The 13,515-nt window shown below is 44.5% G+C and overlaps 1 protein-coding gene across 1 annotated transcript in view; it reads left to right on the plus strand.

The window, feature by feature from the left end:
* LOC135527385 (1-phosphatidylinositol 4,5-bisphosphate phosphodiesterase eta-2-like) overlaps positions 1-12,897 on the plus strand; it is a 206,188-nt gene extending 193,291 nt beyond the window's left edge. Inside the window, exons 22-23 of the mRNA XM_064955900.1 lie at positions 34-418; positions 9,929-12,897. Of these exons, the coding sequence (XP_064811972.1) occupies positions 34-418; positions 9,929-11,631 (2,088 nt within the window). The 3' untranslated portion in view covers positions 11,632-12,897. The remainder of the gene's footprint in view (positions 1-33; positions 419-9,928) is intronic.
* Positions 12,898-13,515: the final 618 nt, after the last annotated feature.

A 13,515-nucleotide genomic window follows, 5' to 3' on the forward strand; every position in this document is an offset into this window, starting at 1 on the left:
TTTGTTTTCTTTTGTCTCGTCTCCTGATCTCAGGGCAAGGTGGCCAGCGGCATAAAAGGGCTGTTTCACAGAAACCCAAAGCAGGCTTCTCTCGACAGCCATGTTGCTGCACAGCTCAGCCGTAAGCACCCATTCGGAGCCCACCTGCTGCGCCGCACGGCCAGCGAGCCCACCAAGGGCGAGCCCAAGGTCAAGAAGGGTTTCCCCGAGATCGCCATTGACACCAAAGACTACAGCTCGGAAGGGGCCAGCGAGGACCGGGAGTCAGAGGACAGGGATCTCAGCGCCTCACCCCAGCCCCCGCAGCTCCACCAGCGCAACGGAGACGCCACGGACGCTGCTGCTCCCGCCACGCCACGCCAAAGCACCAACGGGCACCACAGCACCAACGGGGCTTTCAACCCCGATGAGAGCAAAGGTAAGGGCTCGCCTCGCTTCCTCCGATACCCCATGAGTGAGCCCCTCAAGCGGGTCAATCGGCTGCGCTGCCACGACCCCCTGAATGAGAAACAGGGAGTGTTTGCCCGCATGGCCCTCAACAGCAGTGGCAGGATGGGGGTGTCCTCCAACTGCATCAACTGTGTAATTAGCTCAAAAGAAAGCCCTGAGATGGAGAGGAAGTTTAAGGATGAGGAGAAATGGGGAGAGAGGCCTGAGAAAGCCGCGTGTTGCCCCACTCTCTCCAGACAAATTCAACCTGAGCCAATTCCCAAACCACAGATCCTGGCCACAGCCCACCCTGTTGAGCCCCAAGCCCAGACCAAGCCCAAAGTTGAGTCACTGCCCCTACTTCAGCCCCAGGCTTTCTTCCGGCCTATCCCCTTCCCCAGGTCCCGGGCCAAAGCCAGACAAACTCTGGGCACCCAACACACTGAGCCTCGTCCTGACCCCTCTGAGAGGAACGCCCGCTCCTGCAGCGTGCCCCGCAGATGCTTCCTCACCCTTGCCCCCACCCCGGTGCCCATGCTCACCCCTGACTGCCGGAACAGCCTGCGCTGGCAGTGCTTCCCGCCACCCAACTACGGCAGCGCTTGTGGCCCGACTAAGGCCCCTCGCGCTACCATCACCAGCGCCGACTGCAACAGCTTGTCGCTCAGCGACCGTTGCAGCAGCTGCGAGAGCCTGTGTAGCCTTGAGCTGGCCCCTATGCTGCCCCCAAGAGAGCTCCTTGACAGCCGCAGGCGCGCCGTGGGCACCTTGCAGCGTGAGATGAACCTCCTCTTCGCTCAGAAGATGGACGAGCTGCGCAGTAAATCGCCCATGTTCTTCGCCGGTAAGGTGGAGCAGCCATTGCAGTGCCCATTGTAGTACCCATAGAGGTCCCATAGAGGCACCTATAGCAGTCCCTTACAGTTGACATAGTGAGCCCATTGTGCAGTGCTGATCCCCTAGTTGTGAGCCCTGTGCTGTGAGCAGTCCCCCCAGAGGACCCATCCTTTAGAGAGCCAATATCATTGGGCTTGTAGTTCCCTGGGTGTTCTATAGTCTAGAACCCAGGTCCCTTCGCCAATCAAAATCTCCCTTTTGTCTAGACCTCCAGTTCTTTCACCAATCAAAAGTTCCCTTTAAATGTTCTCTCACTAATCAAAATCTCCCTTTCGTCTAGACCTCCAGTCCCCTGACCAATCAAAATCTCCTTTAGTTCATTAGCACCAAAATCTCCACTAAATATCCATTGAGTAAATTGATAGTCGAAGGCAGTGCATAATTGTACTAATGTGTAGAAAACTAGTAAAGTGTTATTTTAATGATTTCTTTGTCTGACAAAAACATGCCGTGTGTCCAACAGATGAAAGAGCAGCGGGTAAGTGAATGTAACTAGGGTTGTAAAGGGAGGGTATATTGCTGGAGACTTTCGAAGTTTAAGAGTAAACTACCAGAATTCTGGTCACTTTGAAGAATTTTATGTATTATATCACAAGACATCTCGTGGCCCTTTTAAGGTACTTCACAGGTGTCTGTAATTATCTCGGAATATATACTGAAAGAAAATATGCAACATGTAAAGTGTTGGTCCCATGTTTCATGAGCTGAAATAAAAGATCCCAGAAATGTCCTATATGCACAAAAAGCTTATTTCTCTCAAATGTTGTGCAAGAATGTGTTTACATTCCTGTTAGTGAGCATTTCTCCTTTGCCAAGATAATCCATCCACCGAAAAGGTGTGGCATATCAAGAAGCTAATTAAACAGCATGAAGACATTAAAAGGCTGTAAAATGTGTAGTTTTGTCATACAACACAGTTTTCTCAAGTTTTGAGGGAGTGTGCAATTAGCATGCTGACTGCAGGAATGTCCTCCAGACCACGTGTAACCCTGCCAGCCCAGCACCTTCACATCCGGCTTTTTCACTTGCGGGATTGTCTGAGACGTCTGAGACCAGCCACTGGACAGCTGATGAAACTGTGGGATGGCATAACTGAATAATTTCTGCACAAACTGTCAGAAACCGTCTCAGGGATGTTCATCTGCGTGCTCGTCATCTTGACCTGACTGTCCTGGGCAGATTGCAGACAGTGCGTATGGCGTCGTGTGGGTGATCGGTTTGCAGATGTCAACATTGCGAACAGAGTGCCCTATGGTGGCGGTGGGGTTATTGTATGGACAAGCATAAGCTACGGACAATGAACACAATTGCATTTTATATATTGCAATTTGAATGCAGATCCTGATGCCCATTTGTTGTGCCATTCATCCGCCACCATCACCTCATGTCCCAATTCTTCCATGGCCTCCATACTCACCAGACATGTCACCCATTGAGCATGTTTGGGATGCTCTGGTTCAACCTGTACAACAGTGTGTTCCCGCCAATATCCAGCAACTTCACACAGCCATTGAAGAAGACTGGGACAACATTTCACAGACCACAATCAACAGCCTGATCAACTGTATGCAAGGATATATGTTGCATTGCATGAGGCAAATGGATACTGACTAGTTTTCTGATCCACGCCCCTACCTTTTTTTAAGGTAACTGTGACCAACAGATGTATTCCCAGTCATGTGAAAACCATAAATTAGGTCCTACTGAATTTATTTAATTTGACTGATTTCCTTATATGAACTGTAACTCTGTAAAATCTTTGAAATTGTTGCATTTATATTTTTGTTTAGTGTATTACATAATTTAATAACAATTTAAAATATGTCAAAGCTGTAAAACATTGTCCTAAATATCAACCATCAACACATGTTTATTTATTATGTAAATATGTATTTGTTGTCAATGTTTTGGCGTCAAACTGGTGGCAGTTGTGGAAAAAGTAAATAGTTGGAAGAGTTCATTGAAAATAATGCCATTGTTGATTGGATGGCTTTTCATTTAATTAGATTATTTTCTCTTGAACCATGGCCTATCTACTAGAAACTCACGGACAATATGTATAAAAATATATGCAAATATATAATATTTTAAAAAATGAATAGTATATCTGAATATTTTTTTTGTTTGATATTTAAGTATAAATGACCAAAGTCCCGAATAATTAACAAAAAATATATGGCAAATGATCAACTATAGGAAATGACCGGTAGCTTCGCAACCCTACCTGTAACTGGTGTGAAATGGAAATGCAAAAAACAGAACTCAATTCACCATCATTCATCATTCACCTAGTTGGACTGCAGAAAGACCACATGTCACTCTTGAACTCAAACCTCCTTGGTAACACTGAACAGAAAACTTCCCCCAGCAATGAAAGAGCCAAACCATTATATGATTTGGCCTTGAGGAGCCCTTCACCCCTTGACACCCGGTTCACAACATGATAAACACCAGCTGTCCTCTCTCCCCTGCTTAGTATCTCCCACTCACTGCATTACATCAGAGGAAATCACGAGTTGTTCCTTTTGGGGGAAAAGAGAGGCGGGGTAGGGTTTATGTTTATCCCTTTGGGTCTCAGATTTATGTTGCAATGAAGGATGTTGGCCATACATTTAACACAACATCCTATTACTCCTCAGAGAATATATCATGTTCTTCTCTTCGACCGTTAAACCCTGTTGCGAAATCAGCAGCCACTCTTCCTGGGGTCCACACTTACCAATGGCTCTGTTGTGTTATGGTGTGCTCTATGTACACAGTATAATATATATGTGGACTATCTAGTGTAGACATGGTTGTAAATAGTTAAGAAACGTGATATTGTGAAATTGATAGTTTGTCTTTAGAAATTAGTACTATTCAACTTATCTGTGCATTTGGTACAACTGTACTGTGCATTCGGAAAGTATTCAGATCCCTTGACTTTTTCCACATTTTGTTACGTTACAGCCTTATTCTAAAATGGATTAAATAAGTGTTTCCTCATCAATCTACATACCATATGACAAAGCAAAAACAGTTTTTTAGATTTTTTTGCAAATTTTATATGAATAAATAACAGATACCTATTTACATAAATATTCAAACCCTTTGCTATGAGATTTGAAATTGAACTCAGGTGCATCCTGTTTCCATTGGGGGGCGGCAGGGTAGCCTAGTGGTTAGAGCGTTGGACTAGTAACTGGAAGGTTGCGAGTTCAAACCCCCGAGCTAACAAGGTACAAATCTGTCGTTCTGCCCCTGAACAGGCAGTTAACCCACTGTTCCCAGGCCATCATTGAAAATAAGAATTTGTTCTTAACTGACTTGCCTGGTTAAATAAAGGTAAAAAAAATAAAAAATAAAAAAATCATCCTTGAGATGTTTCTACAACTTGATTGGAGTCTAACTGTGGTAAATTCAATTGATTGGACATGATTTGGAAAGGCACATACTTGTCTATATAAGGTCCCACAGTTGACAGTGCATGTCAGAACAAAAACCAAGCCATGAGGTCGAAGGAATTGTCCGTAGAGCTCCGAGACAGGATTGTGTCGATGCACAGATCGGGGGAAGGGCACAAAAAAAATCTCTGCAGCATTGAAGGTCCCCAACAACACAGTGGCCTCCATCATTCTAAATGGAAGAAGTTTGGAACAAACAAATACTCTTCCTAGAACTGGCCGCCCAGCCAAACTGAGTAATCGGGGGAGAAGTGTCTTGTCAGAGAGGTGATCAAGAGCCCGATGGTACTCTAACAGAGCTCCAGAGTTCCTCTGTGGAGATAGGAGAACCTTCCAGAAGGACAGCCATCTCTCCAGCACTTAACCTGGCACCATCCCTACGGTGAAGCATGGTGGCGGTAGGATCATGCTGTGGGGATGTTTTTCAGCGGCAGGGACGGAGAGACTGGTCAGGATCGAGGGAAAGATGAAAGGAGCAAAGTACAGAGAGATCCTTGATGAAAACCTCCTCCAAAGCGCTCAGGACCTCAGACTGGGGCTAAGGTTCACCTTCCAACAGGACAACGATCCTAAGCACACAGCCAAGACAACGCAGGAGTGGCTTCGGGACACTTCTCTTAAGATCCCTGAGTGGCCCAGCTAGAGCCCGGACTTGAACCCGATCTGACATTTCTGGAGAGACCTGAAAATAGCTGTGCAGCGACACTCCCATCCAACCTGACAGAGCTTGAGAAGATCTGCAAAGAAGATTCGGAGAAACTGCCCAAATCCGGCTGTGCCAAGCTTGTAGCGTCATACCCAAGAAGACTCGAGGCTGTAATCACTGCCAAAGGTGCTTCAACAAAGTACTGAGTAAAGGGTCTGAATATATATGTAAATGCAATATTTCAGTTAATATTTATTTTGCAAAAAAATTTAAAAACCTGTTTTGCTTGGTCATTATGGGATATTGTGTGTAGATTGATGAGGGAAAAAACAAACAATAGAATAATGCTAGAATAATGCTGTCCACAAAATGTGGAAAAAGTGAAGGGGTCTGAATACTTTCCTAATGCACTGTATGCTCTCTTGCTTAAGCGCACTCCTCTGTACTATCCTCCCTCTTATTTCCTCTTTTCCTCCAGTTGTGCTAAACCTATTTTTTCCTTCTTGCACGCTCTCTCTGTTCCTAGTGCAGAATTGAGGGGATGACCAAAGCCAGGTAAAGAGAACCCTTGAATGTCTGCACGCTCGCTCACCTCACTATTTTCTACTCACTCACTGTGCCTTCCCTGTCTTCATAATCCTCCTTCACTCTCTTCACTCACTCACTCACTGACTTACTCACTCACTCACACTGCAACGTTAACATCGTGGCGTGTTTAAGGTCAGGGCCGTATTCACTAAGCACCAGACAGACTGCTGGGTGGGGGGGTTATGCACTAATGAATATGACTCAGGGCAGGGTAGTTAGTCACAGATAGCTGTAAAGGACTAGTTCGCTATTTTACAATTTGATGTTAGATGATTCCATACTGTGAAAGTAGTCTATGGGCTAGGAGAAATTGTAATCCATGGTTGAGTTTTCTTTAAACAGCCATTACAAACTTCAGCTAACTTTAGCCACTGCTAGCTAAAAATCAATGGAAGTGATGGGGGCATGTTAGCATGTTGTTTGTTATTGGCCAAATCACCTTTAAGTAACATTACACCAAATATGGAGTTTCTTTAAAAAAAATGTATGTGCTCACATGCCCTTTAATTTCCATAGATTTTTAGCTAGCGGTGGCTAAAGTTAGATGAAGTTTGTAATGGCTGTACCATGGATTACAGTTTTTCCTGGCACATACACTACTTTCAGGGTGAGGAACCATCTAAGATCAAGCTGTAAAATAGTAAACTGCCCCTTTAATGGAATTACATTTCATCAACAGGTTGAGATATGTACATAGATTTCACGAGAACGAGGAGTATTTAACTGTGTTTGGTGCATATGGATGTGGACACATGGAGTCTCACTGTATGAATGATCATCCTAATCACAACTACCCTGCTGGTGATTCCCATTCCATCGTTGCCATATTTTTCTTTTTTTCAGGTCTAAACCATCCTGGTCATCAGTGTATGCACGCAATTCATCATGTTGAATATTGACCATTTAGGCATCTATCCATCAATCTTATGCATATGTTGAATGGCAGTTATGTGAAGCATTATATTTAAGCAATAAGGCTTGAGGAGGTGTGGTATATTGGCCAATAATTAACTGGGTGGTTTGAACCCTGACTGCTGATTTGGCTGTATGACCACCATTTTTTTTACTGTTGTAATTACTTTGGTGACCAGTTTCTAATAGCAGTAAGGTACCTAGGGGTTTGTGGTATATATATTTTTTTAACTTTATTTAACTAGGCAAGTCAGTTAAGAACACATTCTTATTTTCAATGACGGCCTAGGAACAGTGGGTTAACTGTTCAAATTTGTACCTTGTCAGCTCGGGGGTATATTGGCAATATACCACAAACGTCCAAGGTGCCTTGTTGCTTTTAGAAACCGGTTACCAACATAAATATAAAAGTAAACTGGTAGATTGAGTCATACCCGTGGTACATTGTCTGTCGCTTTCAGCCAATCAGCATCCAGATACCAAACCACCCAGTTTTTAATCTTGTGTATGGGTAAGAAACAAATACACTTGTATCCTATTTTTCCCAAACTTTCAGCACATTTATCTTCCAGCATATGTCAGGTAGACATATATACTACTGACACACTTGCATATTTGTATTGCATATTTTAAATATTTAGCTGAATTCCTTACCACCCCACTAAATGTGTCACTACCAAAACATAGTAGTGATCATTTTGATGAACCTTTTACCAGCACAGTAGAGTACAGTAGACCAATACCACTAAATCAAGAGTCCATGGGCCCCTTCAATTGTAAGGAACTCAAGTAGAGTAAGCTTGAGTACAGTAGGGTACAGTACAGTAGGGCACAGTAGGGCATATTGTCAATGTTTGTGCTCTTGGAGGGTGGGAGTCTCGCTGCTGGCGATGCATCTCAATACTCTACACTTTGTCCTGAAGTGTGTCTACTGCTCACATGATGGTGGGCTGGAACTCAGGTGATAGAGCATGGCGTATGCAACGTTAAAATGGAGATAGCCTCAATGGCACTGCATGTGCTTTCACAGATGCCATAATGGCACGGATACAACTATGAGACCTCTATATATCTCTATGGTGTCAATTGTTTCGGTTTGGACAATTTTCACTTATTTGTGACTTTAAAGAATCCCCATAGCTAACATATGGCTGGATAGCTTTCATTTTGACAGATGTACATCCCAGCAAATATAAATGTCAGCCATTAAACTGTACTTTACATATTTCGTGAAACATTAGATGTTTAGATTGAAAAACTTTTCTCGGTCATTTTCTCACCATGGGGCCATGCTGGTGATGGGTGCATTCCTATCACTTGGTGATATTTGTAAGGGTGTGGCTTTAGGCACAGTCATTCTACAGTCTTTCAATGTGTGTGTTTCGGTAGTGACATCAAAAGGTGGGATAGTGAAAACATTTTTGTCAGGGTGTTTAAAAATAAACTGCCAATTAGATCAATATCTTTCAATGTAATAATATAACTCAAGATGTTGTATTAAATTAATTGTGTTTAAAAATATTACAATCATTCATTGCTTTATTTTCAAACATGACGTTTAGGAGTCAGGGTTTGGGACAGCCACCTCTTAATATAAATGTGTATAAACAATTACTTTATATTATATACATTTAACAATGTTTGTTATTGCCTTGGATTGAATTCTCATATCATGATGTATATACAGTACCAGTCAAAAGTTTGTACACACCTACTTATTCAAGGGCTTTTCTTAATGTTTACTATTTTCGACATTGTAGAACAATAGTGAAGACATCAAAATGATGAAATAACACATATGGAATCATGTAGTAACCAAAAAAATCTCAATTGGGTTGAGGTTGGGTGATTGTGGAGGCCAGGTCATCTGATGCAGCACTCCATCACTCCATCACACAGCCTGGAGGTGTGCTGGGTCATTGTCCTGTTGAAAAACAAATGATAGTCCCACTAAGCGCAAACCAGATTAGATGGCGTATCGCTGCAGAATGCTGTGGTATCCATCCTGGTTAAGTATGCCTTGAATTGTAAATAAATCACTGACAGTGTCACCAGCAAAGCACCATCACACATCCTCCTCCATGCTTCATGGTGGGAACCACACATGCGGAGAGCATCCGTTCACCTATTCTGGCTCACAAATACGTGGCCGTTGGAACCAAATATATCCAATTTGGACTCATCAGACCAAAGGACAGATTTCCACCAGTCTAATGTCCATTTCTCGTGTTTCTTGGCCCAAGAAAGTCTCTTCTTCTTATTGGTGTCCTTTAGTAGTGGTTTCTTTGCAGCAATTCGACCATGAAGGCCTGATTCACACAGTCTCCTCTGAACAGTTGATGTTGAGATGTGTCTGTTACTTGAACTCTGTGGAGCATTTATTTGGGCTATAATTTCTGAGCCTGGTAAGTCTGATGAACTTATCCTCTGCAGAAGAGGTAACTCTGGGTCTTCCTTTCCTATGGCGGTCCTCATGAGAGCCAGTTTCATCATAGCGCTTGATGGTTTTTGCGACTGCACTAGAAGAAACTTTCAAAGTTCTTGACATTTTCCAGATTGACTGATCTTCATTACTTAAAGTAATGATGAACTGTCGTTTCTCTTTGCTTATTTGAGCTGTTCTTGCCATTATATGGACTTGGTCTTTTACCAAATAGGGCTATCTTCTGTATACCACCCTACCTTGTCACAACATGACGGATTGGCTCAAACGCATTAAGAAGTAAAGAAATACACACCTGTTAATTGAAAATAAAGAAAAACCCTGGAATGAGTAGGTGTGTCTAAAATTTTGACTAGTACTGTAACTGTCCTAAGTTTGGAGACCTAACTGTTTTTTTTCTAAATTGTTTTTTTTTTGGGGTGGGACTGCACCACTTCTGTAGAATCACCCATATACTGTATGCATCATAAGGCTCACATAACAATACTGTAAGCATGCTACTGGTAGTAACCATTTTGACAAATATCGTGCTGTAGTTACTGATCTGATTCTTCTCTTCTCCCTCTCCAGACCATTCCACAGGGCAGAGACCAGCTCCCCCTCTTCCACTGTTCAGATCAATCGCTGAAGAACTGGGTGACAGACATCTCACTCGCTCCGCTTCTACTCCAGCAGACCACTCATCAACACGTCACTCGCCCCTCCCTCCAGCCACAGCAATAACCACCACCACTCCATCCCCTGCTTCTAATAGTGAGGCGGACAGTCCCGTCAAGGGAAGGGGGGTCAGCAAAATACCCCCTGTCCTTCACAGGACCACCTCAGCCCCTGTTGTACCGGACCCCAAAGACCTGAACCCCTCACAGTCCTGCAGAGACCCCCGGGTTGACAACGGCACCTCGTCACCCATGGAGCACGCTCCAAGCCGAACGGAAGCACTGTATACTCCGACAGACCACACAAAGGACTATGCCGAGCGCAAGACTGAGACAAGGGCAGAGTCTCCCGCTCTTCTCGCCAATCACTCTGTCTCCAGCCCTCAGAAAGTCCAGGTCCTGAGAACGATGTTCGGCGGCAACCCGTCACGCACGCCCGTCAGAAGGACCAAAAGCGAGGGCTACGTGCGGTCGGCGGCAGCTGGGGGGCAGCAGCAGGAGTCTGCCGTGCCGGAGGTGTGCACAGACGCCACCCTGAATGACCGGCTGTGGAGCAAGCTGGAGCCCGAGCCGGGCAACCACCGAGACAGCGTGTCCTCGTCCTCCAGTATCTCGTCCAACGACACCGTCATTGATCTGTCCCTGCCCAACCTGGCCAGGAAGAGCCTCACCTGCCTGAACAGCGGGCCCTCCCCATCTGACAACACCTTCCAGGACCCACCCTCCTGGGTCACCAGGCCACGCTCGGCCATCACCTCTTTTGACACGCTGCGGGTCAGCAAGAGCAAGTCCAACCCCAACCTCCGGCAGGGCCACCCGGGGGAGCCAGAGGACGAGCTGCAGCCCAGACCCCTCGGAGCCCCCAGGGAGCCTCCAGTGGACTCACCCAGCAGAATTACCCAGAGGAGGCACACCTGGAGCCGCCTCTATATGGAAGGGCTGAAGCAGTCCTCCTCCCCAGCCAAGAAGCCCTCTGCAGCAGCAGTCCTTGCTGCTGCAGCTGCCAGCCCCCTGGATACCGAAGCCTCTATGTCCAAGAGTCTGGGGGACTTGACTTCGGACGACATCGCTTGCAACTTCGACAGCAAGTACCGCAGCATCAGCCGCAGCTTCATTGTCAGGCCCTCCAGGAACGATCCTCGACGAGGTCCCCAGAGGCCCCGGCCGCCAAGCGACCTGACAGAGCAGCTGAGGAGGCTGACGGATGTGGAGCCCCTGACGGCACGAGACTTCGCCACCCAGGCACAGCAGGAGTCCCCGGAGGAGGCTCAGGAGGAACCCCCACTTCGGAGAATGTCCTCCCGGAGTCAGAGCAGGGTGCGCTACATCGCCAACAGGGCCAAGGAGGCCCAGGAAAGGAAGAGGCTGCAAGGTCTCAACCAGCCCCACCTAGCTGCCGGCATCGCTAGCATTAGCATTTTCGGAGGCGGTAGCCCTATTGAAGAGCGGGGTAACCCGGAGGGGGCGTGCTGCGTAGCCCAGAGCCCCTGCACTAGTTTGGACCTGTTAAGCCAGCTCAGCCCCCCGGGGCCGCCCCCCAACAGACAGTCCCAGACACAGTCCCAGACCTCCCCAAACTCTGACAACAATGAGGTCTTTTTCATGCTCAAGCTCTGAGAATCAGATTTGTTTTGGACCGGACCGTGAGAGACACTGAAGCAAAACTAATTTAGAATTCCATCCAGCTTTCTAGGAAGGGGAAATTGTCATTTATAAAGAAAGGGAATTCTGTATATCTTGACAGGATGCATTTTTAAATGTGTTTAATCAAGCACTGAATAATGATACTTCTTCCAGAAACTTCCAGATACAGTCACAAGCACAGTTTTACTCTGGTCAATGTTTCATTTTCACTGCTCAGTAACTCACCTATAAACTTTGAACAACTATACGCCAAGCTGGTCACAAGGATGTGCAAGTAATTTTTCCAACAAATTGACCACACATACACACAAATAATAGAAACAGCAGTGAGCTGTGTTATGAAAGCATCCTTTACCAATACAGTCATTTGTTTGCACCAAATTAGGAATAGTGAAATGTAATTGGAAAAACAAACCTCTTCAATAGTTTTTATATGCTTGACTGTTCAGTGACTTCCACGTTTTGAGTATTCATTGTGAGTTGAGCTGTAGCAATAGACAACCATTAGTGGAGTTTTTTATTTTTTATTTAAACTTTATTTAACTAGGCATATCAGTTAAGAACAAATTCTTATTTACAATGATGGGCTACAAGAGTCTGATTAGAAAACCTTTTTTAAACTTGAAATTGAATGATATATACTGTACTTTTAAACCTTAAGATTGAATAATAAACTGTTAACTCATATATCACCAGTAGCCCAGCCATGTGCAAGCAATATTTTAAAAACAGCTATTCGTGTATTATATTGCAGATAATGTAGATGAGGGATTTTCTTTGAAGGTTGTTGTTTAGCCAAGGGCCCATTCAGAATCTTTACTAAAAACAAATAAATAAGTCAAATGACAATAACAACACAATCCAGAACATGTCTTTCCAACCCAACTTGTTTAATTCTGTGCGTACAGTGAAGTGTGATTTGAGTGAGTATTTTTTTTACCATGTTACCCATTTCTTATGTGGCTGCATGTCTTTTAAGCACAGTATCATATGTCTCTTATTTTATTATTTCAAAAAAACGTTAAATGGGACCTGATATTTAGACTTTTCTTTCTGTGTTCAGAATGATGTGATTGGTCACACTCTCATTGTAGATACTCGACCAGATAGGAGTGACCCTGTTTCCACGCACGTTTGTACTGCCATGCCAGTTCCCTGCAACCTTTTAGGAACCATCATTTTTAAGGTAAAAACCAGATGTTATTATGAACTGAATAAATATCTCTACTGTATATTACACAAGCATATTTCCTTTTGTCTTTATTCAGTTGCATTGGGCTCTTGTTCAGACGTTGGACTCTTGTCTCAATGTTTGGACCAAAGATTTATCATGGAACAAAATGGGCAGCCAGATGAAATGATCTTTCCAGAAGTTGACGTGTGAAAGCACTCGGTCTTGGCGGCTCCCCGAGCTGCCCTAATTACAGACTGCCTGGCTGGGCTGTATTGACCAACCATCACCTCTCCCAACCTCATTGGCGTAGTTCACAAGACTCCCTGATGGGGAGAAATGTTGCAGAACAATGTCTCTGGCCACAATACATGCCCAGCCAAGAAAAGAAAAGAGAAGAACATCCTTTCCCTTACATTTGCCACCCAAGATTTTGGAAGATAAAATGTTGTGGTCACACTTTTAGTGAACTACAACTTTTAAGGCTTTAAGCCCTCATAAGGCCTGTATATAGTGGCTTCAAAAGTCTTCCAGGAACTTGCCATGCTTGGCAAAGCACCAGATGTATGGGGTATTTTATATAACCCTTTATGTATGACATTGCTTATAACTAATATTGGAAAGCATTTGTGTAGTGCTTATGAACGCTTTATGACTGCTCTATGAAGCCTGCATCATTTTTGGTT

The sequence above is a fragment of the Oncorhynchus masou genome, chromosome 33 (assembly GCF_036934945.1).
Source record: "Oncorhynchus masou masou isolate Uvic2021 chromosome 33, UVic_Omas_1.1, whole genome shotgun sequence".
NCBI classification, from domain to species: Eukaryota; Metazoa; Chordata; class Actinopteri; order Salmoniformes; family Salmonidae; genus Oncorhynchus; species Oncorhynchus masou.